At 35.3% G+C, this 24,531-nt stretch overlaps 1 protein-coding gene across 8 annotated transcripts in view; it reads right to left on the reverse strand.

Moving 5' to 3' along the window:
- Positions 1-24,531, reverse strand: part of pan (transcription factor pangolin) — a 192,467-nt gene that overhangs the window by 18,104 nt on the left and 149,832 nt on the right. For 4 of the 8 annotated variants that reach the window (XM_073089949.1, XM_073089948.1, XM_073089952.1 and 1 more), the window contains exons 5-9: positions 14,776-14,790; positions 3,325-3,448; positions 2,710-2,806; positions 2,121-2,216; positions 1,523-1,633 (exon numbers count right to left, since the gene is read on the reverse strand). In XM_073089949.1, coding sequence (XP_072946050.1) covers positions 1,523-1,633; positions 2,121-2,216; positions 2,710-2,806; positions 3,325-3,448; positions 14,776-14,790 — 443 coding nt within the window. The remainder of the gene's footprint in view (positions 1-1,522; positions 1,634-2,120; positions 2,217-2,709; positions 2,807-3,324; positions 3,449-14,775; positions 14,791-24,531) is intronic. The other 4 variants (XM_073089953.1, XM_073089950.1, XM_073089955.1 and 1 more) reach the window with 1 other exon arrangement.

A 24,531-nucleotide genomic window follows, 5' to 3' on the forward strand; every position in this document is an offset into this window, starting at 1 on the left:
ATCTTATTTATTTAGGAAACTTGAAAATGTTAAAATTGAAAATAAATTGACCAACGAAAATATGTAATCAGTCAGTGTGGGTCACAATTAACTCGCCACTTGATCACAGCACGTTATTTATCAGCGAGTGTTGTGTTGTGACCGATCCTCGAAACCCGACGCCGTTACGAGCGCTGCACACGCGATGGAACGGACCGCGACAACTTATCAAACTTGTACGATTTGATTTTACATTTTTAACTGTCACTCCTTTATGTCATTGTTGTTTACTTCATGTTTATTATTTGCCTAGAAAATATTTCTCTCTAGCAGACAACGAAATATTTTCTATCCAAATATTTCGTTTACTTTATTATTGTTTTTTTATGGTTCTTAACATTAATCTTCTTAAAAGACAAAATTATTAATAAATTAATAACTTAAAAAACAATAGTTAAATTTCTCCTTTTTATTTTGAAAACTATTTTTTCCTCAAAGGATTAGTTTTCAAAATTAACACTCATATTTCTAACGACAGATGAGGCCGAAACAGGCGAAGAAGATAGAGGCCAAATAGCTAATATAAAAAAAAACAATTTAATAAAAAAATACACACAAAAACATAATTCTCATGGAAAAAACGCTATATTATTCTGCATTGTCATAACTATGTTTTAAAATGAACGCATTTATTTTTAATTCTGAAAAATGCTACTCTAATCTATTTACACATATTTTAAGTAAAATTTTTATTAACCACCCAAGCGTTACTATTTAAAAAAATCGAAAAAATAATCGTTGCTCAAAAAAAATCCCCTAATGCTTTTAAAAACACATCTGTCAATTGTACTGCAGGCTTATCAGCGATCAAGGGGTGGCTGTGATAACATCGATAAGGGTGTGACTTGCTCTACATGCTCTACATGCTACAATAGAGTTATCGCGAACGTTATTGATATGAACTCTAATATGTTATTAGACGTTCAAATTAGAGCGCTAAGCGGTTGTTAGCGCGTGCGATGTATTTTGGGTGTTTATTATTTTATTGCTCATTGTTATTGTTCGTATTGTGTTAAATTTTCTAAATGCTAGTAGGTTTTATTACACTAAATGTTTCGTCATGAATTACGACTACCTTCGATTTCAACTCTCTAAATTCTAGTTGTCTACTAAAAGGGCTTTCATTGATGAAATTTTTAATCTTATAACAAAAAATATGTAAATAAAAATTGTGTTTAGAATCCGGCGGCACCGTCGCCACACCTATTTCTGCCTCATAACAGCAGTGTTAGGCGCTGCTGTGTTCTGGTTTGAAGGGTATGGTAAGGGTAATATACTCTTCCGAGACGTTTCAGCTTAGTCCTCACGGGTAGCGGCGCATCTGTGGCCGACCTCAGATAGAAATATCTACTCCTATCTGGGGTTGATTACAAATGTCTATGGGCGGCAGAGGCCACTTACCATCAGGTGGACTGCATGTTCGTCTGCTACTCCTATATTATAAAAAAACATACTTTATTATTTTTTGTGTCAATGGACTTACCTTGAATGGTGCGTGAACAGGTCTGCCTTGGAGGGGGGAGGGGGCACCAGCGCTGGGCCCAACCCTAAGCCCAGCCCGCCGCCCAGCGTTGGGGAAAATCGGTACAGTTCACTATGGGACAAGAATAAAATAAAATTAAAAAACCTTTTATATTGTGAGGGCAAATTTTAATAAAAATAGTTTTCTGCTTTATAACAGCAGTGTTAGCGTTGTTGTATTGTAGTATGGAAGGCTTGTCCTTACTTTATATCTTCACATTTACAAGAATCGTTCCTTAAACCTTAGTGTTGCTATTGAGAATCGTTTGAAGATGTCCATTGTCCATGTGTTGCAATTACTTAACATCAGGTGGATGCTACATTACCACAATGAATAACACCTGTCACATGTGGTGTAACACTACTGTCCCTAAGTTATTCCCTTTAGTATCTTTTTGTGTTACCCTTACACGTTACTATCTCACTAAAATGTTACCCTTGAAATTTACTATCTCACTTGTTCCATGTGGAATAGATAAAAAATATCCTTAAACTCATTTGTTCAGTTACTTTTCCTACACACTCAACCCGACGAGAATCATGATGTATGGCAGTCTTACCTCGATAGACTAGAAGTGCTGATTGGCAGCGAGGTGGGGTAAGGACTCCGGAAGCCGCTCGCCGCTGACGATATGGGGTACATGCTCGGAGTATGCCTAAAATACAGTCGGTAATTAGTTATGCACAAAAAATCATCATTACCTTATGAACCGACTGTCAAAGAATCGATTCTCAGTTTTCTGCATACTGTTTTTTACGTGTCAACTTTTAATGACGACCTAATAAGAAATGCATCAACCCGTAGTTGGCTAGTGTGATCCTTAGAAATATCGAGCCTTACAAATATCGAAGCATAAACCGACTGATATACCTAATTGTTAATTAATTCTGGCTTAGCGGTACCGTAACAGAAAATCACTAGAATAGGTTGACTACAATTAAGTTACATTTACATTTATAATTATAACGTAATTCGTTACGATAATACATTATTTGATTTGTAAACATATAATTTATATTGACAGTCACGACTAGGAATGACTTCTGAATCGCGTGTACTCATTGGTACACCTTTATGCTTGTAAGTCATCACACCTGTTGATAAGTCACTATAAGTACAAAATAAAAGTGCGTTTATAAATAACTTACCACGAAGCAGCAACTTGCGACATCTCCGGACTGAGCATGGGGTACGGGTACGTACCCCCGGGGAAGGGGTACATGGGGGTCCGCGCGAGCCCCGCCGCTGAAAGTATACTTTTTATTTAGACAGGATTTTTAGTTACAGACATAAAATAAACTAATACGGTAACGGTACATAACTTAATATGCTTGCTCACTCGCTTACTGTTTCTATAAGTTCTAAAATATTGACATAAAATTATAAGGGTGTTTCGTTTTCCACCTTTTACTTATAAATTTAATATAAAATTTACATATAAAAATGTATTTTCAATAATTTTATTATCATTTCATATACTAAAACATATTAAGTATTTTATCATTATATATTAACTCTATCTATCATTATAAATAACACTAGGTAATTCACCATCCTACAGTAAGATAACAATTTTTAAAATATTGCTTTTTGGCAAATCAATTACCAGGAAAGCACTAAATCATTATAATAATTAAAACATATTGGCAATAAATAAATTAAAAACCACATACCGTTACATAGTAAAATGTACAAATCCACGACAATTATAGTCTAAAATCATACATTATCAGTAAGTTTATCATAGTTTTAAGCTCACTCACCTAGTTTAGAATCCAGCTGATAGGGTGGCGGGATGCCCATATGCGCGGGCGGGGGTTGCCCCAGGTCTCCCCCGGGACAAAACAGGGACAAGCTGCCGCCGGCGGGCAGACCCATCTTCCCCGTCTGGAATAGACGACATGTAGATTAGTTTTCTGGATTGTATTATTAGACTAGTTACATAGTGCAGCTCTGTTCGTAATTCGTATGCACTTTTTGAGGTATGTTAAAGTTTAAAGTAGATTTGGTATCACGAGTAGTCATTTTCTCGTGTTTTCTTTGCATGACTGTATAGTCAAACTTTATCTACAACGTTCAAGATGAGACTAGACAAAGAGAGAGAGATAGATAGGCAAAATTAAGTAGAAAAAAGAAATGTTGGTTTTGCCATCATACGAAATATACTTAATGTAACGTATTTAAATACTTGTAAGAACTAAGAAATAAGATACAGAATCTTCTATTTACATTCACACTCGTAGTAAATTATATACGTATATTCTACAAACGATTCTTATCATTACATCAACATTTAATAAGCGACGTATTCCTAGGACAGGTACTAAGATATAAATCGCGTAATCATTGTATCTCGGATATATAGAGGCGACATCCATGATAGATGATCTTATTTAAAATTAAAGTCGTACACTAATTTTGTTTATAATTTATTTTCTTCCTAACTAAGTATCTTTAAAGCGTAATGTAGCTTGTTTTTTCGATTGAGCCTCTACAAAACTTTGAAGCTCAAGTTAATCCTAAAGTATAATTATAGATACTCGTATTTACTTTAATGCGCGACCTGTATCTCTACAATAAACATAAACCTTCTGACAATAGACGCGTGCGCCAATCAATAAAATCCACTCAAACCAAAATCAGATAAACAACAAAACCACCCAATACCCACAACAAAACAATTAGCGCCACAATCAAACTTTATCGCATCGTTGAACGAACTTATAAAGTATAACCAAAGCGGTTAACACAATTGACGGAGTTACTTGACTAACTGGTCATTCATTACGACGGTAGAGGCCTCGAGTACGCCCGAGGGGCGGTGTCCGGTCGTGGGAGTGAAAAGTGCTTGGAGTGTGTGCCTTATGATACGACGGACATACGATGCGTTAGGTAAACTTGGTCAACAAGGGTGGACTGGAAATGTTTGAAAAGGTGAAGAAATTGAAAGATGAAGAGAACCACAGAATGATGAAGGAGCTTTAATAATAAGTAGAGATAAAAGTAAAATTGTGTTTAATTTTTGTAAGAAATCTTTTTATGAAATTGACGACGTAGAATAAAATTACTCGTAGTTTGACGTAACTCCAACTTTTCTATAATTAATTGATTAAGTACTTTGATGAGAACATTTATTCTTAATTTTAACAAGATGCATGCTTATCGAGCCTATTTTTCTTGTTTCGCTTGGTCTTCATAGATCAAGTAGCATTCGAAGCTGTGATAAACTGGGTAACATTAGAAAGAGTTCTATAATTAATGTATTTTGAATAAATATTTTTTATTTGAAAAAATGTTTATCGCATTGCCTACATAAAGACAAATACACACTAGAAACTTAGTAAACCTAAAATAACTGGACTGAGCAGAAACTACAGAAAGACGTAATAAACATCGAAAGCAAAAACTTAAATCAAATAAACACCGTGCAAAAGCCTTACGTGGAAAAATGTAATCAGTTGCTATAAATAACAAAAAACGCGAAGAACGAGAAATAGATAAATCAGATAGGTAAATTGAAGACGAACGGCTGTCAATATGCAATTGATTTACAAGACGATCAGACGAGGTGTAGATCGTGACAGCTATCTCATTAGCTTATCCAGTTCTATGGATTCTAGGTAAAATAGTTTGACTAGATCTAGATAAGATTTGTTAGTTAACAGAACAGAATCTGTTGAAACGATATAAGTGAATAGCGTATCAATGATCAAGAAATGTTTATCTTTTCTTAAGACTACAGTATATTTGGAAAATTGGATGAAGTTTGAAATTACTGTATAAATTTTCATATTATTTGGACTGGGAAGTTGGGAGTTTTGCTGGCTATATTTCACCGCATTGTTGATAAGATGATCAGTAATATATGCATTTTGGAATTGGTTGAAATTTAATTAATAATTTTCAAATTGCTACCAAAAATGTTTGAAATCGTCGTTGGACGCTTAGCCTCAAATCTAGTTATCTAAACGAGCTCACACAAACAAACAAAACTGTAAGTCCACACAACACCCTAAAAAGCAATCCAAAAAACCTTTATCCCTCGGGGTTTTCGGTTAAAAAAGGACAACCGGGAAGCAGCCACAAATATATACAGAGAATAACGCAGCACCAACAAAAACCAGGCAGGCTTTCTATGGGAAGACGACGCGTCATTAGCAAGTAAATTGGCGCCGGGGTCGTATAAATTTCGTTCTACCCTCCGCCGCCCAATTATGCAAAATGGCGTCCAACGAGGGCCATTCAGCCGCGTCGCACTTCCGTGCCAGAGTGTCTCACCTCTAATTAAACAGGATCTTCTTTTCACCACTTTATTATGCGAAATAAACGACGAGATCGCGGGCGACACGTAGGCGTAAATTAATTATGGTGTTTTTACTTCAATCTGCGAACGCAATTCTTTTTTTCGCTTCAAGCTTCAAGCCTTACGCCTGTCGAGAATCATTTTTGCGCTCCGAAAGGACCTCGCACTGTTCAAATTTTTTTTTTTTATATTTACATGTTCAATTACGAAAGATATGATAAGTGGTCAGGAAAGGAGTTGTGATCAGGAGACTAGCGTTCTCATTTGAAAAGTGAGCTTATGGAGTACTGATATGAGAGGTTCCAATATAGTCCTTATGGTATGCATTCATGATTTCTGTTTTATTTTTCCCATTTCCTATTACTTTAATTATATACATTTTTTACTTTAAGTTAACTACAAGTTTCACGGTAAAGCAATATTGACTAATTGGAAGAAAAAATACAGGAATGAGTTAATTATTATATGGATTCCATAAAAATATTGAAAGAAGAAGAACGCAGGTGCGAGTAACGTAATAAGATGCAATAATACAGTTGTGAATACGTAAAGCTTAATTAACAAGACGTTTTGGATTTTTTAATTGTTCTACATGGAAGTGGACACGGTTGGTTTGGTTGATGAACATATTAATTAATAATGTCCGACACCGTTGATAACGGGAATAAATATTGGAATAAAAACTATGAAGAAAATGATAATGTTAAGCTTTATTATGAAGAAATGTTTAAAGTTAGTAGAAAACATAGGCAATTTAAATGTAGATTGAATTTACTATAGGATATTTTGGCAAAATAGAAGGTGTGTTCTGATTTCACTTAAGGTTATTTAGAAATAGCCTTACTAGATTGTCAGTATAACAGTTCTAGAGCCAATTAGTTCTATACTTATGGTTTTTAACAAATTGACATTATGATAAATAATGTTACTGTTTCTAACGACGGTACGAATGATCATTATTCATAAATATCTGACAATCTTAACTATAACCTGTTTTAAATTACAAAATCCTTCCAACCCATTTAAATAACCCGGCCCTCTGACAATTCCTTCGACACTCCACATTCGGGCAGGAACTGCTTATTAAGACAATAATTACCACGAACAAAGAATCCCCACTAATTAATAATAAAACACGCACAAACAAAGCACTCCATTCACGCTCGGGACAGCTAGAATAAAAAAAAAACAAAAAGAGAAAAAATAACCGAAACGGTGGTCGAAAAACCTCGACATGCGAGGACGAACAAAAAGAATCCATAGACAATGATGACAGTCGAGACGCATAATGCGGGAGCGGAGCGCGTTTTTAATTTGAAAATATTTCCATAATAAGATTTGTCTATGGCGCGACCGGCCGAAACAAAAGACGCGGAGTCGCTTTGTTCGACTGTCAGCTCGTAATAATTTAAAAAATTAAATCAAACAATTACCACTGCCGCTGTCAAAGTAGGCACGAGTATGACAGCGACGAGAGGTCCCCGGTTATTAGCTAAACAAGTTTTCTCGTTAAAACTTGCATTTTAAAATTAGTAGGTTCGCGTCGCCTTTTCAACAGTTCGCGTGTACATTGAGGAGGTCCCTAATGAAGGCCAGGTGGAGTGGCCGGCTATTGAAGGTACCGTCGAGAGGGTAGTTATTGAAGGCGCATGAAAGCGCCGCGTGACGTCACCGCCACTCGAGCGACAAGCCCCAGTCGCTAATTGGAACTCGCGGCGATAGGACGCGAGAAATGTTCGCCTCAATCGACTAATACTTCAAAATTGAATAGGTTTGTTAACGAGCGGCCGGCTGAATGTTGCGAATGAAGTCAAGGGCTCGGTTAGCGTTCGCTGACTACCTTCGCGTACCTTTATTATGCAATTTTTTAATTTATATTTTTCTCGTACTTCGAGTTTGGAATTACGGTCGTCTTCGATGTAGCGAAATTTCACTTCGAAATAGAATTTCAGTGGATCGGAGCGGGTCTGAACGGACTCACACTAGCGCACAACCTACACCCCTTCGGTTCACCAATGCGAACGAAGTAGGGCGTAATATCTTGAGAGTTCGCCCCCGGGGTTGTGGGCGTGGAAGTAGGATGCTGCGTTGCTATGGCGACCATGTGTAGGGGCGATCGTACACGTGTTGTGCGATGGTGTGGGTTGGGAGGCAATCTGTCTTAGTGTGCGTTTAGACAGGCACGGAGCGACCTTGGGAGTCGCTATCTAGATGTTGCAGTCTTTTTATACGGAACAAAGTCACACTGAAGAGTTGACCTTGCATAATTATTGTACTACATGCCTAATTCCGTTGTATTAATTAGCCTAGTAAAAAGTTGTTAAAGGTCGTCATTTCTAAATGTACCTGATGACAGATTTCCTTTTCAAATATACATATAAACGAAATGTACATCTGAACGATACATAGTATGCATGACGTAATTCATATCATTACAATACCTGAGTATTTGAAAAGAAATCTCGAAGGAAAATATTTCCGGATCTATTATTACATTTGCGCAAGCCCGAAGGACTTATTGGTCCTTCGAGCCGGATGCAGCGACGCCGGAACTTTATAACGAGGAAATCGGAAAGACACCCTTACATTCACGTCTCATATTTCCTTTTATCCGAATGCATTTCAACAGAGAACAAAGAAACATCGTCTTTATATTAAAATTGTAATTTAAAATAAATATGTAGTCACTGAAAATGAAATTTATTTGGAAAGGAAGTTAAAAAATCATGAAATTGAAACGATTTCAATAGATTTTTCCATAAGTTGAAAAATTCGCTGATGGTTTCCGAGAAAGCCTAATCCTTAAATACTCGAGGGTTGTACAATATTCAAATTCTACGAATATTGGGGAGAGGGAGGCTGGGTTGTTGACCTTTTTCCGAGGCGGCTGTGCCGGTGTATGTATGTATTGGACACGGGGTTAAGGCGAATGGAAATGACAGGTTGATATAGCTTTGCTATTCGAAATTCTATTCAGAATACAAGTAAATGTTTGTTGTATAAATGTTCATATTACTAATAATGATAATAATTATTATTTATTGCTTATTCCTTCCAGATAGTAGCAATTTAATTATGATTACGTATAATGGCTGCAATCCTTTTTATGTCTCACTTCTGGTCGCAACTGAGGTCGCGACTGCCTACTGCCGCCCATGGACATCTGTAATCAACCCCAGATAGGATTAGATATTCCTACCTGAAACAAATAATAATTATTTTTTTACAGGCTCCTAACTATTCAAAACCAAACATGAGTGGGCTTTGAGCCTCTGACTCCGCGATTGAGAAACCGATTTTCCACCACTTGGCCATCACTACTGCTTACTTCTTACGGCATATACATTTTTTTATAGATTTTTTTTCAAATATTTTTTTTTGTTTTGTTGCCGTATCCAGTACACCTACATCCACGTGGCATGACGGTGAAGGGCACGCCAATTATGTTTGTGACGTGAAATTGGAATAGACCACATCGCTACGGCCGGGAGGTTTTTGTTATGTGCCGCGTTATTGGAGGAAATGCGGAGGTTTTACGGGAGTATGTTTTTATCTTATGTATTTTTATAAAGTAACCCTTAATTCTAGTAGTGATAGCCTATTGGTATGATCGAGGGGTTCGAGTTTCGTATCCCAGGCACGCACGCCTGATTTTTATAAGTTATGTGCGTATTAGAAATTAATTAGGTATCACTTGTTTAAACGGTGAAGGAAAACATCGTCAGGAAACCTGCATACTTGAGAGATCTTTAAATGTATTCCAGAATGCATGTGAAGACTACCAAAACGCACTTGGCCAGTGCGACCATCCGTCCACCTGATGATGAGTGGTCCATGCAGCGCTCATCATCTGGTGGACTGCATGCCATAACGGCATCAGTAACCAACTCCATATAGAACAAGGATTCGACCTGAAGTCTATCAGAGACGGGTTTCCAATCCTGAAAATTAGGACAGTCCTCTATATATAGGTAAGTCACCAGTCCACCGAAATGCAAGAACTGCTTTATGACGTAAATAAATGTGACGGTGGTAACCTATCTAATCATTAGTTCTAATATCTTCCACAACTGGAGCATGCTCCACCACGCTGGCCCATTACCGACCAAAAACAAACTACACTCATCCAGTCTAATATTATTTGTATAATAACAGCAGTGTTAACCGCTGCTGTGTTCCGGTTTAGTAAGGGCGACATACTTTTCCGAGGCGTTCCAGCTTAGTCCTCAGGGGTAGCGACGCATCTGCGGCAGACCTCGGGTAGGAATATTAATCCTATCAGTGGTTGATAACAGATGTCCATGGGCGACAGTCACCACTTACCATCAGGTGGACTGTATGCTCGTCTGCTACTCACATAAAAAATACATTCTATAGTCTACTATAGTTATCCAGTCTAATATTATTTCTACAGACACAAAACCAACTGAACCGGCGACGGTGTCATACTCTTTTTGGTTTGACTTCAGCAAAATTAGCAAATACCGTACACAGGCCACGAATGTCTCACAAAACGACTGAACACGACTAACTATGCGATCAATCTCAATCCATTCAGTACTGAGTCATTTACCAGCGGATTATAATTAGATGTGGCATACTGGGTTGAAAATTTCAAGGGATATTCTAATACTTGGGTTTTGCTTTACTGCACTAATCTATTGAAGGTGGTAGGACCCTTAGAGGTTCTACCCCGGCGGCACCACCGCCACGCCTATTTCTGGCTAATAACAGCAGTGTTAAGCGGTACTGTGTTCTGATTTGAAGGGCGTGGTAAGGGCGACATAATTTTCCAAGGCGTTCCAGCTATTTTTCCAGCCAGGCGTTTTCAAGAGTAGTGACGTATCGGTGGCCGATCTCATGCAGGAATAGATGTGGCATACTGGGTTGAACTTTCAAGGGATATTCTAAAAACTTGGATTTTGCTTTATTTAGAACCGAAAAATGATAATCCAAAATGGTACAACTGAGGAGATACCATTTTTAGTGGCAAGCGTTTTTCCGTTTTCAGTGCAGGCGTGTTGATGTCGGCTGACTTACATATGTGACGACTTATTATAGGCTTTAGGTTAGAACTCCTGTTCCACAGTTGGTTATAGCATTTACTGTCCATGCATAGATAGTAGATAGTCACCTCATACGTAAGCCAGCCGATTTCTCTAACCACTATAAGTAACCAATCACTATTGCTTGATTTCAGATTAGAAAAAAAAAATACTCTTTCATTACAACTGTCCATGGGCCGCAGATGGTCACCTTACATGTAAGTCAACCGTTTTAACTACTTACTCTAAACAGTCAGTTTCAAACACGTTGCTTAATTGCAAATTAGTGAAAAATGAGCCTCAATCCTAATAATAATTATTCTTAAGTGCTTACTCATCGTCTCAAATGTACACCCCAGTGCGCATAAATTATAATTAGCGCTAACATTAATTTCGGTGTCAGCTGTTTTCAACGACATTATTACTGGTAGGACGCTTTGTGACAAATACAGTCTTTATTGTAAGAAAAGGTTAATTGTTTGTTCTGTAAAAAAGGTTTTTTGAAAATCTTGTTTTATTTTTGCAAATGAATATTAGTAACAATTCAGCCTAATTTTAAAATAACTAATATTTTATTACGGAATAAATTTTATATAACATTTAAATAAAATACAAATCTTTTAAATAAAAATCTTTGTCTATATGGATATTATTAAATTTCAAATTTAAAAAAATAACCCAACTAGAGTAATGTACAAAATGACAAATACAGAAAAATATTACGTAAATTATTGATAGATATTTTTAGCAAAGGCCTTTATTTTAACCCTAGCGTATACTTTAAACATATCTAAAGTAATCAATGAGAACTAACACAAAGACATGCGGCTATTTAGAATATCGCAGTGACTAACAAGACTAATTTGACAAAACGCTCCCGTTACCTCGCTAATGTGGGTACCAGGTCAGGGTGTCGAGCTTTGTGCTTTTATTGAGCTTTCTCTCTGTACTTTTAAGCTCATATCCACTATATAATATACTAAGACTGTGGATTTTTCACACTAAGATTTTTTGATGGCAAGTGTCACCGCCGCCCATACAACGGCGGGACATAGTAATCAACCCCAGATAAATCTTATCTAGATCGCCAAAAGATGCTTTGCTACCCCTGAGGACTAAGTTAGACGACGACGTCTCTTGTACGTATATTTAGATAGTCAAACTTCCATATGATTTCATACATATTAAAAGTAATTGTTATACAAAGTAATAAAGTGATACTGATTATAATATTCCTTTTTGTCAAGAAGTACGTTACATTTTAATTCGAGTGGAAAAATTACATAGATATGCATCTACAAATATTATCATAGTAACAGTGGCGATAAAATCTATCGATATCGCTCATAGTGGACAACGCCTTAAGCTGCGCATGCGTCGAATTTCAGCGCCATATCGCGCGAGCCTCGGATCACTAACGCGAAATATTGACATACCAAAAAATCCTTTACGCCTCATAGCATAAAGGACATAATGGCATAAAGGGTGGGACGTTTAAAATTAAATCCGTCTGCGATTGTCTCTCCAGCTAATCGTAAAAATTCTTCGTCACACATTTCTTTCTGTCGCTGTGTCGTTTATGTCGGGAATGTATGAGTGATGAGTCGCGATGAGACGTTATATGCGTAACAGGTATGGGGAACAGGTATTTTATTAGGTCATGATTACCTAGTTCACTGGGAATGGTAGGTATGAGTGATGGGTTGTGATGAAGGGTATGTGGAAAAGATATGTGTAACAGGTATGTACTAGGCTTAGAATTGAGCGTCATTAGATTCCATTCTCGATTAAAAATTACTTATCACGAGCTTTAATAATGAAATAGAATATCGTGAGGAACCGTACATGCCTTAGAGATTTGTAAAAAAAGTATGTGAAGTCTACAAGTCAGTACTTATTAGACCAGCAAGGCGGATTAATGTAATTCATTAATAATAGGAATAGGTATTTGGGTCTAGTATTTCTTTGTACTAGTATCAGTTATATGTGCTTAGTATATCTAATTTCATAATATTTATCACAATATAGGAACAGGTACTTGGACTAGATATCTGACTATACCGGTATTAGGTACACCTTGTATCAAATTTACCTAATACGACCCACCTCGGCACAAAGTTCGTTGTTGGAATACGTGACGTCTGTCCCTTTCTGGCGTGAGATGAGTGGATAAGGCCATCTCGCTCGTGGGTCGTGGTACATCCGTTGTGGGTGTGATAGCTATTTACGTCCCGAATTTCGTGATCACGATTGCATCTTACGTTTGCAGTTTTTTGTGAGATACGAAAATATTTCTGTGTAATTGCAATGGAGCATTATTCATCTCCAAAGAGCTTAAATATAGAGTTCAAATTACCAAGATTTTCATATAAAAACTTAAAACACACTTCATTGGGAGACATCTCGAATTGATTGAAGTCTGACATTTATTTCAGAACAACATATTACCATTTGGTAATAAGTGACGAATGACACTTTTCCTCCAGTAGCACTACCATGAGTTGGCATAGAAACGCCACTATAGAAATTGTAAATAGAAAACTATTGTCATTTTGCTAGTGAATAACATAACTACTATCGTTACGGTATTTCTTGACAACGTCTGTCAAATTAATGACTCATGGGACCGAATTTGTATGGCAATAGATCATAATGACATTCGCTAGCGATTTGATTTCGATAGGTTTTTTACGTATCGAGTTACGCCACTACGGATTTTAGTTCTACGAGTAACCACCAGACGCGCTGTACAATTTTTCATACATTTATTTTACGCAGTCGCTAGCGAGTAATACTTTTGTAAACTCATGGTAGTGCTACTGATCGTCTTTATTCATCTCGCAAGAACCCCTGTGAAGCATGTTCATTGTTTGGCCTCCAAAAGTTCATCATCATCTTGATCAAGCCTTTATTGTCCCACTGCTGGGCATAGTCTGGACTGGGATGTAGTCTATAACGATGGCTAAGTAAGGATTGGTAAAGCTCACAAATCTATTTAAAAGTTTTTATAGGCATGCATGTAGGCTTCATGAAGATTTTTTTCACTGTTAAAGTAAGTGATAATTAATTGATAATATGCAGATAACTTTAAAATAACAGAGGATACTGGGATTCGAACCACGGACCGAACAATGTGAGAGTTTAATTTCAAACTACTGCTATAGTTTAGTAGAGTAGTACAGTAGTACTACCATGAGTTTACAAAAGTATTACTCGCTAGCGACTGCGTAAAATAAATGTATGAAAAATTGTACAGCGCCTCTGGTGGTTACTCGTAGAACTAAAATCCGTAGTGGCGTAACTCGATACGTAAAAAACCTATCGAAATCAAATCGCTAGCGAATGTCATTATGATCTACTGCCATAGAAATTCGGTCCCATGAGTCATTAATTTGACAGACGTTGTCAAGAAATACCGTAACGATAGTAGTTATGTTATTCACTAGTAAAATGACAATAGTTTTCTATTTACCATTTCTATAGTGGCGTTTCTATGCCAACTCATGGTAGTGCTACAGAACACCGATAAGTTTTGTATAGTGACAATACCATAGTTAATATTGTTCATTTTGTATGAACTGAATTTTAAAACAATTTTCTGAAAAATTGTTGACGACTTGGCAATCAATTAAAAGTAATATGGTGATGTCCTGTATGTCCTGTATGTTCAGTTATCCAATGATTGTATTGAAAAATATTTCATATAATTATATAAAACTCAATGGAAAATATATTTTTAGCTTTTTGAATTTTTTAAGAATGATCGTTGCAGAGGAAATTATAAAGAAAAAACGATAGTCCAACATCACATCCGCCACTACAGTCAATAACTAACTAATTTTAATTAAGTTTAATAGTTACCCTACCTCCCACATGTCAAACTGAAACAGAACAGAGAAACTGCTTTATTTTATTGAAACATAGGTACATAATAACTTAATCGTATTTTTTAAATATTAAAATCGAGGATATAATATTAACCCATTACTGTCGAAATGTTATGAAAATCTCAACTTGAAATTTAAAGGGTTAAGAGAATGATCCGCCACGCTGGTCAAGTGGATTGATCGATTTTAGATACTTTTGAAAATACCTTAAGGATTTAAAATCAATATTACATATATAATGTAGAAAATACATCTATTCTAGTGTTGTATTATGTTATATATTACACATAATATTGATAGATATATTGATAATGGTTAAAGCAAGAAAAATAGAATGAAATGACGCGTCTGCTGAGATTATTGTCAGATTGTCTCAGAAATATCTCTTATAAAGTATAACCAACAACATTTCATCACTTTACCTTTTCCATAGTAATCACTAAGGCACTAAATTGATAGATAAATAGATTTTTTTGGCTCTGACTGCCGAAACACATCTTTTATTTTCAAAATAGCAAAATTTGTAAACCAGGTCCATACAAAAATATTAAACCCTTTAAGGTCCAAGCTGATTGGAGTTTAACAACCACTTAACATTTCATAAACTGCCATGTCACTTCCACATAAAAGAGAATATGAAAATAACTAAATGACACATTGTCTTTCTATCAATTTGTGTCCGTAAAAACCTAGTAATAGACCTAGTTAATCATTTATAAAACAGCTCAATTGTTCGGGTAGAAAGGGGCAATTGTGTTTAATAACAGAGTGAGTGGGGGCAAAACGGTTAATTTTACAATGGCACTAATCGGAGACACTAATCATAGATGATTGGATGTCTTCGGGTAACGTTAGAATTACTTGGAAATATTATTCTGGTATCATTTCATAAAATATATATGGATTACTTATACTTAACATGTTTATTTTTTATTTAAGAAAATTGTAACGAACTCCATATAAAACAAGGTTTCTACCTCAAGCCTCATGATGAAAGATGAGTTACCATTTCTGAAGACTTAGATGGCCTCATATGTAAGTTAGCTGCTATCCTCTGCTTCATAACAATCCATGGGCGACAGCGACCACTTTGCCGCGGTAAACTACATGCTCGTTTAAGTACGAGTACTACTTAATGTTATAAATAGGAATCTTATTCGTCAAACCCATTTTGAACACTAGTGTATAGTCCGCAAATCCAGGAAACTAGTAACCGCTATTTAGTGAATAAAAAGCGTGTTTTCAATCCCATAAGCCCATGCCTTTCGTTTCACCAAGATACCTTCAACGCTATTCAATTTATGAAGCAGAATTAGGGCGCTCCTTTATCTTCTAAATGCACTAGGATTTGGCTTCGGTTTAAAAGAGCTAGAGTAATTATTCTTTTGTGCTCGTTGCATCTCTGCTAGTTCGTCATTACAAGGATTTTCCTTGAAAGAGTACAAAAACTATTTGAAAACCTTTTTGGAAATAGGCTCGTGTTTACCCGCTAACCTCGGGAAAACTGCGAAAATTCGCAATGGTTTAAAGTTTGTTTTTATAAGTACTGCGATACGAGGATAACGTACGAAATAATGTTGCTTATTTATGTAAATCGTTATTTATGTAAATCTACCAATATAATAAAATCGTAACTAAATTCTAAATTCTACATTTATTTTTAATAAAATAAATTTTATTTTTATTATTAAATTTACAAAAACATACCAACGCAAATAAAATAATTCCAATGAATTCGCTAGTTTAACCCGAAATTGCTAATGTACACAAACTATTACAAAAAAATAGACCGAAATATCCCATCAGCAATATTACAGAATAATCCTGTGGGAACGGCAGCATGCGTTTTAGTGTCGCGGAGACACCGTTTAATAAACAAAAGGGGGTAATTAAAGCCAACGACACGTCAAAGGGTTAATAGTGGACGCTCAAACTGGCTATTAGGTTTGGGTTAAACGGTGGAAAAAGACGGGTTAACAAAAAGTAAGTTGAAATTGTGTGTTTCGTTATCAAATCGTAGTTATACAACCGAACTGATGTCTCTCCTAAGAATATTTATATAGCTACCTAATGTAATTTAGAGCCGAATAGAACTGTATATAAATATCTTTGCTGGTTCAGCAAACGTTGTAGGCATCAACATATTATACCTACTTATATCACACAAATAATTATGACTATCAGCATCCTATTTCATTCTATTTTTTATATTACTTTAATTATTATAATGTTTTTGTTGCATTTATTATTGTAACAAATCTTGAAAATAAAAAGTATCAGCATCTATTTTATAAGATCGCAGAAAACCAAATAACTCCTTTTACTGAAAAGTTTGTTCTAATAATTGATTCAAGAATTTAGTTAATTATAAAAATACTAAAATAATGTTCAAAAGGATTAATTTGTGATTAAAGTATGCGTTGTGCATACTTTAATCACAAATCAATCCTGTCGTTTCGTACAACAAAAAAATCACTCATGATTGATATGCAAAAAACAACTCATTCCGCAAACTGATTCCAAATTAAAATACATCTATACTTAGCTTGTTTTTAAATAAGCGATATAACAACTCCCAATTTCCAACGTGTAATAAACAGGTGGAGGGTTAACCCGGCAGTTGACGGGTGGCCTCGGGCGCCACTTCAAAGGAAATATAAATGTATGAATTGTTTAACGCGAATCCACCCGCAGGCGTGGGGTCCCTACGACCTTCGACAAAACTGCGCATTACAAGTATTACGTTAAGTATTATACATATTACGACATGTACGAGCTTCGGGCACAATATCTCATTAAATTTGAAACGTAAAAATAATTTTACATTTTCTGTAATAGGGTCTGGGTCTATGTTAGGTTAAGTGATTTTTGTTTCTGTATTCGTTGTGATAGGGTAAAATAAAGCTAATAGGGTTAAATGGGCATGTTACCTTTTGCTAACAAGTTTACTGTTAAAAATATTAGATTTTAATATTTCTTCTAAAGTTGTTGAAGGATTATTGTTAATTATAAATTATCTAATAACCTAAATCATATGTGTTCATATCGCGTCATAATTGCAGTACTAGATTATCTACATAATATGGACGAGTATGAGCCTATAAAATTATATTGTGGTTACATAACAACGACTTTACCTCAATCATTTTACTTCTTTAAAACACAACTGTCAATTCCATTCGCCAATCGAACCCACCCTGTTTAAATGGAAATAAACAAAATGATATTGCCAGTAGACACGAGCGAACATCAAAAGGAAAAACTAATGCCGAGGCGCGGGTAGACGACGTCATTTCCCTGTAAAATATTAACGGGGGCCGTAGAGACCGCGCCCTGTCATTTCAGGGTTAATACCGGTTAATGCCAGTATTCTCTTTATACCGGGACGATTGCACGGAATTATCCAACTTAACAAGCTTGTTTCCTTTACCCAGTTATATTTTACAAAAGCCTTGGATTTTTTCGTGGTCGGAATGGAATAATGATAAAAAATAATGTGGAATAAAAAGGGCAATGTTTATAGAAATTTATTTCACATAAGTTCCTTCTTCTATTCTATTATAGGTATTTTTGATTAACTTCAGCTGAAGTAATTAGCGTAAGAAGTTACATACTCGTATGTGTGTGTATGTTCATAAATTTAAAACCTTTTTTTACGCAACTGCTAAGGAAGGGTTATTAACTGAATTTGGGAATAAGTTATTGTTTAAGACTGACGACGTTCTACACGTAATATATCGAACAACCTTAACCCGTTAATCATTATAATTTCGCTCGGTAGCAAATTACACCTGGGGTACTTTATGACCCCAAAAAGTTGCAATAACTTACTAACTATATAGGTTAGATTATTGTGTATGTATTGATTTATATATACTACAATAATTTACTATAAGTTATTATAAAAAATACTTATTTTGATAACAAGTACTTAGATATAGAACCATTTATATACTTTGCGGAACCGTTTTCTTTGAGATCTACGCATCCAGTTGTTTGAACCAAATGGAGCGTGAAGGAACCCATGGACCAGGTTTACCGTATACGTACTAAGTCTGCGCAATAAGTCTATTTTAATTACCGACATCGGTATCGGCAGATTCCTGTCTTGCGCCGGGAGCCGTGCTCTACCGTGTTTAGTGGTGGGAGAGACACATGTCGATAGATCTAGATTTTATTTACTTATTTTTATTAATTGTGCTTTTGAATAACTAGCTAAAGAAATTGAGGTTAAAACGTTACGAATCTGTCATTGTTCAAACTTCAAAATGATTGTACTTTTCAAGAATCAAAAGTAAACAACATAACGTAAACAACAATATTACCTAACATTTTTTTTGTTTGATAAATTTTAAACTGAATTTTGGCATAAAATATTGTTTAAAACTGAAGACACTCTACACGTAATATATCGAATACATTTAACCCATTAATTATCATGATTTCGCTCGGTAGAAAAATGCACCTAGGGTATTTTTCAACCCCAAAAACCTGGTATATACCATAATTAGTAATTCGTTAAGACAGATTAATGCAGAACATTATGACATTGTATTTAAAAAATATATAAAAAAGTAATTAAAACGCCAGTATCACAAACGAATTCAAATATATGTTATGTAAAAATGTCGTACGTACAAATAAAACGACTTAATAACATTGAACGTTAAAATAAATGTCCTTTACTACATCTACCGTTTACATAAACTTTAATATCCACGTAAGTGACTTTCAAATATATTACCTGTAAACCTGTCAACACGTCTCAACAAAATATTATTTCGCTTTCATCTGCGTATTAAATTCGCACATTCCCACATTCTATTTTAGTTTAATTAGAACTAAATTATGCGAAACGACATAAAACATAGCCATTAAAAGTGAAACATCGACATCGACAAAATTAATTCAATCAGCTCCTTGCACTATCTAACACAAACAAGACTCGATAACGAGGTGAAATATTCACATTGGAAGCTATACAATCCGATTTATATCCATCTCTTTCGCACCCGAGTATCGAGATGTAGGGAGCGTGGTAAAAGAAAAAGACGGCACGCGCCGGCGGCATGTACAAAGGGGTCGAGTTCTCTTTGATCTTGCCGCCGCGCGTGCGTACGTTCTATTTAGACGTGTGTGCGTTTATGCAGATGAGACGAGGTTGAGAATTTGATAATTGCGAAGATTTATATATGCTACTAAGGTCCAATATTGAAATGTGGCATTAGACTGGCATGATTAAGCACCTGATTTCTAAACTGATTTCTTGGAAAGTGGGTAACATTATTTCGTGGACTTTTGTGATCTTTTAACCTGACGGTTAGCCAATGTTGACGTAACTTGTAGAATTAAAGGATTTTGGATGTAATAAGATTTTTTTCAAACAGTTTTTCTTCACACACAAAGATTTTCAGTGTTTATCTACAGTGTTTTCAGTAAGTGCCGTCGATGTCAAGCTCTTATACTCAGATCAAATATCTACATTCATCTTTCAGATGCCTTCACAGATTGAATCCGGAACCGGAATCCGGAAGAACAATACGCCACAAACGACCACCTTTAGTAAAATACCAATAACATAGAAAGTATTCTGCATATTGCAATTCAACACGTTTATATTGAAAATAAAGACTAATGATAAAATAGCTTAAGATTTATAATATCTCGACTAAATCAGAATGTTTAATGTGCGTATTCGAAGACTAGAAAAGTAAGGAGTAAATCTATAAATAACGCACCAACCACTTATCTATTTCGCAATCGATTTCTATCACATGAAAGTCTATTTACGGCTTTTAGAAGTAATCTTTGTAAAAACTCCTATTTAGTTTATTTTATCAAAAAGACCGGTCGACGGACTAGGGAAGGTCTTGAGTCCAGTCTCACAAATTATCGATATGCTTTATAAGGCCGTAATAAGTGCGTTCTGGTTTGAAGATGGTGTTATGGTAGACATGAAATCCACCTGATGGTAACTGGTCACTGCCTCCCATGGACATCTATTACCAACTCCATGGAGATAAAGGTACCTACTATCTGAAGCTGATCACTCTCCTGAGTACTGTCCATTATTAATAATCAATCTATCTAATGTTTTGCCTGAAGACTAAGCTGGAACTCATCGGAAAAATATATTTCCCTTACCACATCCTTCAAACCAGAACACAGTAGCGCTCACTGCTGTTATTAGGCAGCCATGTTTGACGGTTGCCGCCGGAGTCGAAACACAAAGGGTTCTACCACCTTCAAATACTTTAATAGAAATAATATAACTTAACTATAAAAAAAAAGGTTTCAAAGGTATATGAAATCTACCACTACACATTTGACCAGCGCGGTGGACTATGGTTAATCATTCTGAGATGAGACCCGTGCCCAGCAGTGGGACAGTCCCATTACTGTTATGATGATGATGATGATAAATATAACTTCAACCTGACGAAGTTATATTAATTTCCATTAAACACCTAGCACTTGGCGGACGTGTGTCGTATGACGCAGTACGCCGGATTAATTGATAACACGATGATAACGTCCTAATCCTCATATAATGACACTCGATACAACATATTGTGGTGATAGGTGTTCGTGGTTAGCTCGTTGTAGTATGTTTTGAAGTTTAACTACAAGGTTTTTGTATCTACTTCTATCTATACTAATATTATAAAGAGGAAAACTTTGTATGTTTGATTGTAATGAATAGGCTCAAAAACACCTGGACCGATTTTAAAAATTCTTTCACCATTCGAAAGCTACATTATCCACGAGTAACATAGGGTATATTTTATATGAAATATATTTGATAAATAGATTTTGAGGCGGTACAAAGTTTGCCGGGTTAGCAAGTATAATAGTTACTAGATTTGTGCTCGGTTGAAATTAGATCATAATCATAGAAATATTGAGAATTTTTTTTTTGGTAACTGAAGTTAATCAATAAGTATCAGCAAAAAAATATCTGTTGTTATGATGATGACGAAATTATAAATAAATAAATATATCTCTTATGAGATAATGACTTGTGGTGTAGTCATCACTTTAGCGATCTGTTATGCATGAGTTCCGGGTTGTATCTTAGTCTGAGAGACATTTAAATTTTGAATTTATGTTTTTAATAATACTGTTAAATAAGTAAGACAGTAAAACTCCAGCTCATGCCGAAAACATTTACAAAAAATCTAACTTAAGGTATTTTTTCTTTCCAACCTACTAATTCTAATCAAGTAATAAAGATTTTCTTACACGAACTTATCTCCAAAAGTTTCGTTCGGAATCGAATCCGATTCTTCAGTGCAGAAAAATCCCTGAGCACCTGAATTAAAATATTCACGTTCAATATTCCCAAAATAAAATAAATAAAGCGTTATATCCATTAGACTGAAATAATATTATCACATATAAATATAGCATGAAAATTTTAAACCAACGCAATTTTAACAAGCTCGAAATTAAAACGGTGACCGCAAATATTGGAGAGAAATCTTTGTATTAAAATACGTACCGATATTTTATTCTGTCGCCATACAATTGTGACACCTATAATTAGGGTTGTCAACCGCACCTGTTATTTAAAATATGCTTTCAATGTATTTGTATTGGAGCAATGTTTTGGAGTTGGATTAAGCTTTCCTCAGTTGTGGGGACCTGAGCCCAATAGTGGGATATAAAAAGGGTCCCAGCTAAGATATATAGAATACTATTTGTGTATTTGTAAGTGAAACATAGCGTCTCTTAGTAAATTTTCGATTTAATAATGACAATTATTTATCATACAGCTAAATACAAACTGAAGATAAATCACAATAACTATATTACTATACTAAAGTAAAAATAAAATTTTAACAATAATTTTATGAAAAACATAAAGACGTATCAAATCAGTTTTGAAAATAATTATCAAAAAATTTAATCCTTTCATTTTTTTATTTAAAAAAAGGTGTCACTTCCCAAAAATCGACAACCCTACCACCTCGTGTAAATGAAACAAATTTTATATTCCACATCGTAGTCAGAGATATGATCTCTCAACGCACAGACACCGCGTCTACAGAATACTGATTATATATTCAAATGTGTCGATACTCGCTAATCGCATTACCATTTTACTGCACCTAATTAAACTTTATTATTCAATACATTTATTGACTGAAGAGGATAAGCTTTTCGATGAGGTTCTTTACTATTATCGGCGAGATTGGTTATTAATTTACGAATAATGTTATGTATAAACAACAACCAGATATAAGTAGTCCAATTATAATGGTTTGTTATAATAAGCAAACCTTTACATATAAGGTTTTAAAGCTACATTGAAACTGAAACTGAGACGCATTGACATATACATATTTTCTATACTGACGTCGGATGACATCTTGACTTTTACAGTTTCCTAGCCGTCTTACGAATTTTCGTGATCCTGACGCGAGTCTACCATTTTTATACATCACAAGAAGTGCACAATGCCGCTAAAGAAGTTTTCACTTCAATAAATAAGCAAAACCCAAGTTACGAAGTTTTCTTGCAAAATTTGTTTGTCTCTCTGTCTCTCTCTCTGTGACTTCGCGATTACGTTTCTGGTAACGCAATTTTGATTTCCAAAACAAATATGAAAGGAGCAGTGAAATATTACTTGGCGAACGCGATTTTCCGTTCAGCGATTTGATCCCGGAAGAATTCGGAAAAATCACTTCAGCCTTTATTAAATCGTGCGTCAAAAGAACACAAACTACGAGGCGCAGGCGTGTGTAGGGTTGCCACTTTTCAGTACCAAAATGGGATATACAGGGTGATTTTTTCTAGGGGGCCTTCTATATTCCTGGTTAAATCCGAAACTATAGGAAGTAACATTAAATGCTAGAAGAACAAGGCCGATTTTGATAAAAACGAAAAGTTTTCTCTCTTTCTCTAGTCCAAAATTGAAAGGATTAATTTTGAAAAAACACACCCTGTATTATTCTACCATTGGGTAACGTCGCTTATAATGATAAATTCTAAGAATAACTAGTGAGGCAAGTTCCAACCCTAGTATGAGGCACAGCCTACGAGGCACACTGGGCGCAAATAGAACGTAATACTCGCGCGAAAAACTAAAAGAGAAACGGGAAAATTCGAAAGGCCCCGATTTCCCTGTCCATTGTCGTTTTCTATTTTTTTCATCTTATTTAGCGCTTTGTCGGCGAGCCCTTTGAAGTCCCTCCCCTATAAGGGGTGTTACAAATTGCGTCACGGCTGTGTTTCGGAGCTACTATTTATTTAAGTTTGAACTCGAATGTCGAATATACAATGCGTTTATGTTAATTTCTGTTTGCCCAGCTTAAAATTACGGAAAGATGGGGGTAATCCAGGGTTGAATTTGCGTTACGCAGTAGTGCTTTTAATTTAGTATGTACGCTACAGACAAGGATTTAATTTCAATTCTTCAAAAATTCTGAAGGTACAGATATTATTCGAGATTTTCATAACTTTACAATAAACTATTCCATAGATTTTCTTCGTGTCTCATCCTTTCTGAACTGATAGAAGACTCATAGATTCAAGATTTCGTATAGTAAATGAATCTTATTTGAAATCGACCATGCATTTCTGCTAAGACTAATACAGACAACTATAAGAAAATTATCTGACTTTAAAAGAAATTACAGCAATACTATACCGCTAGAGATACACAATTCTATATTTCTTCATCATCACTATAATCACTGTTATATGCTTTAATTATAGTGATTAAAATACTTA

This window comes from Epargyreus clarus, unplaced genomic scaffold, assembly GCF_041222505.1.
Source record: "Epargyreus clarus isolate Ecla_fem2 unplaced genomic scaffold, WU_Ecla_fem_2.2 ptg000031l, whole genome shotgun sequence".
Lineage (NCBI taxonomy): Eukaryota > Metazoa > Arthropoda > Insecta > Lepidoptera > Hesperiidae > Epargyreus > Epargyreus clarus.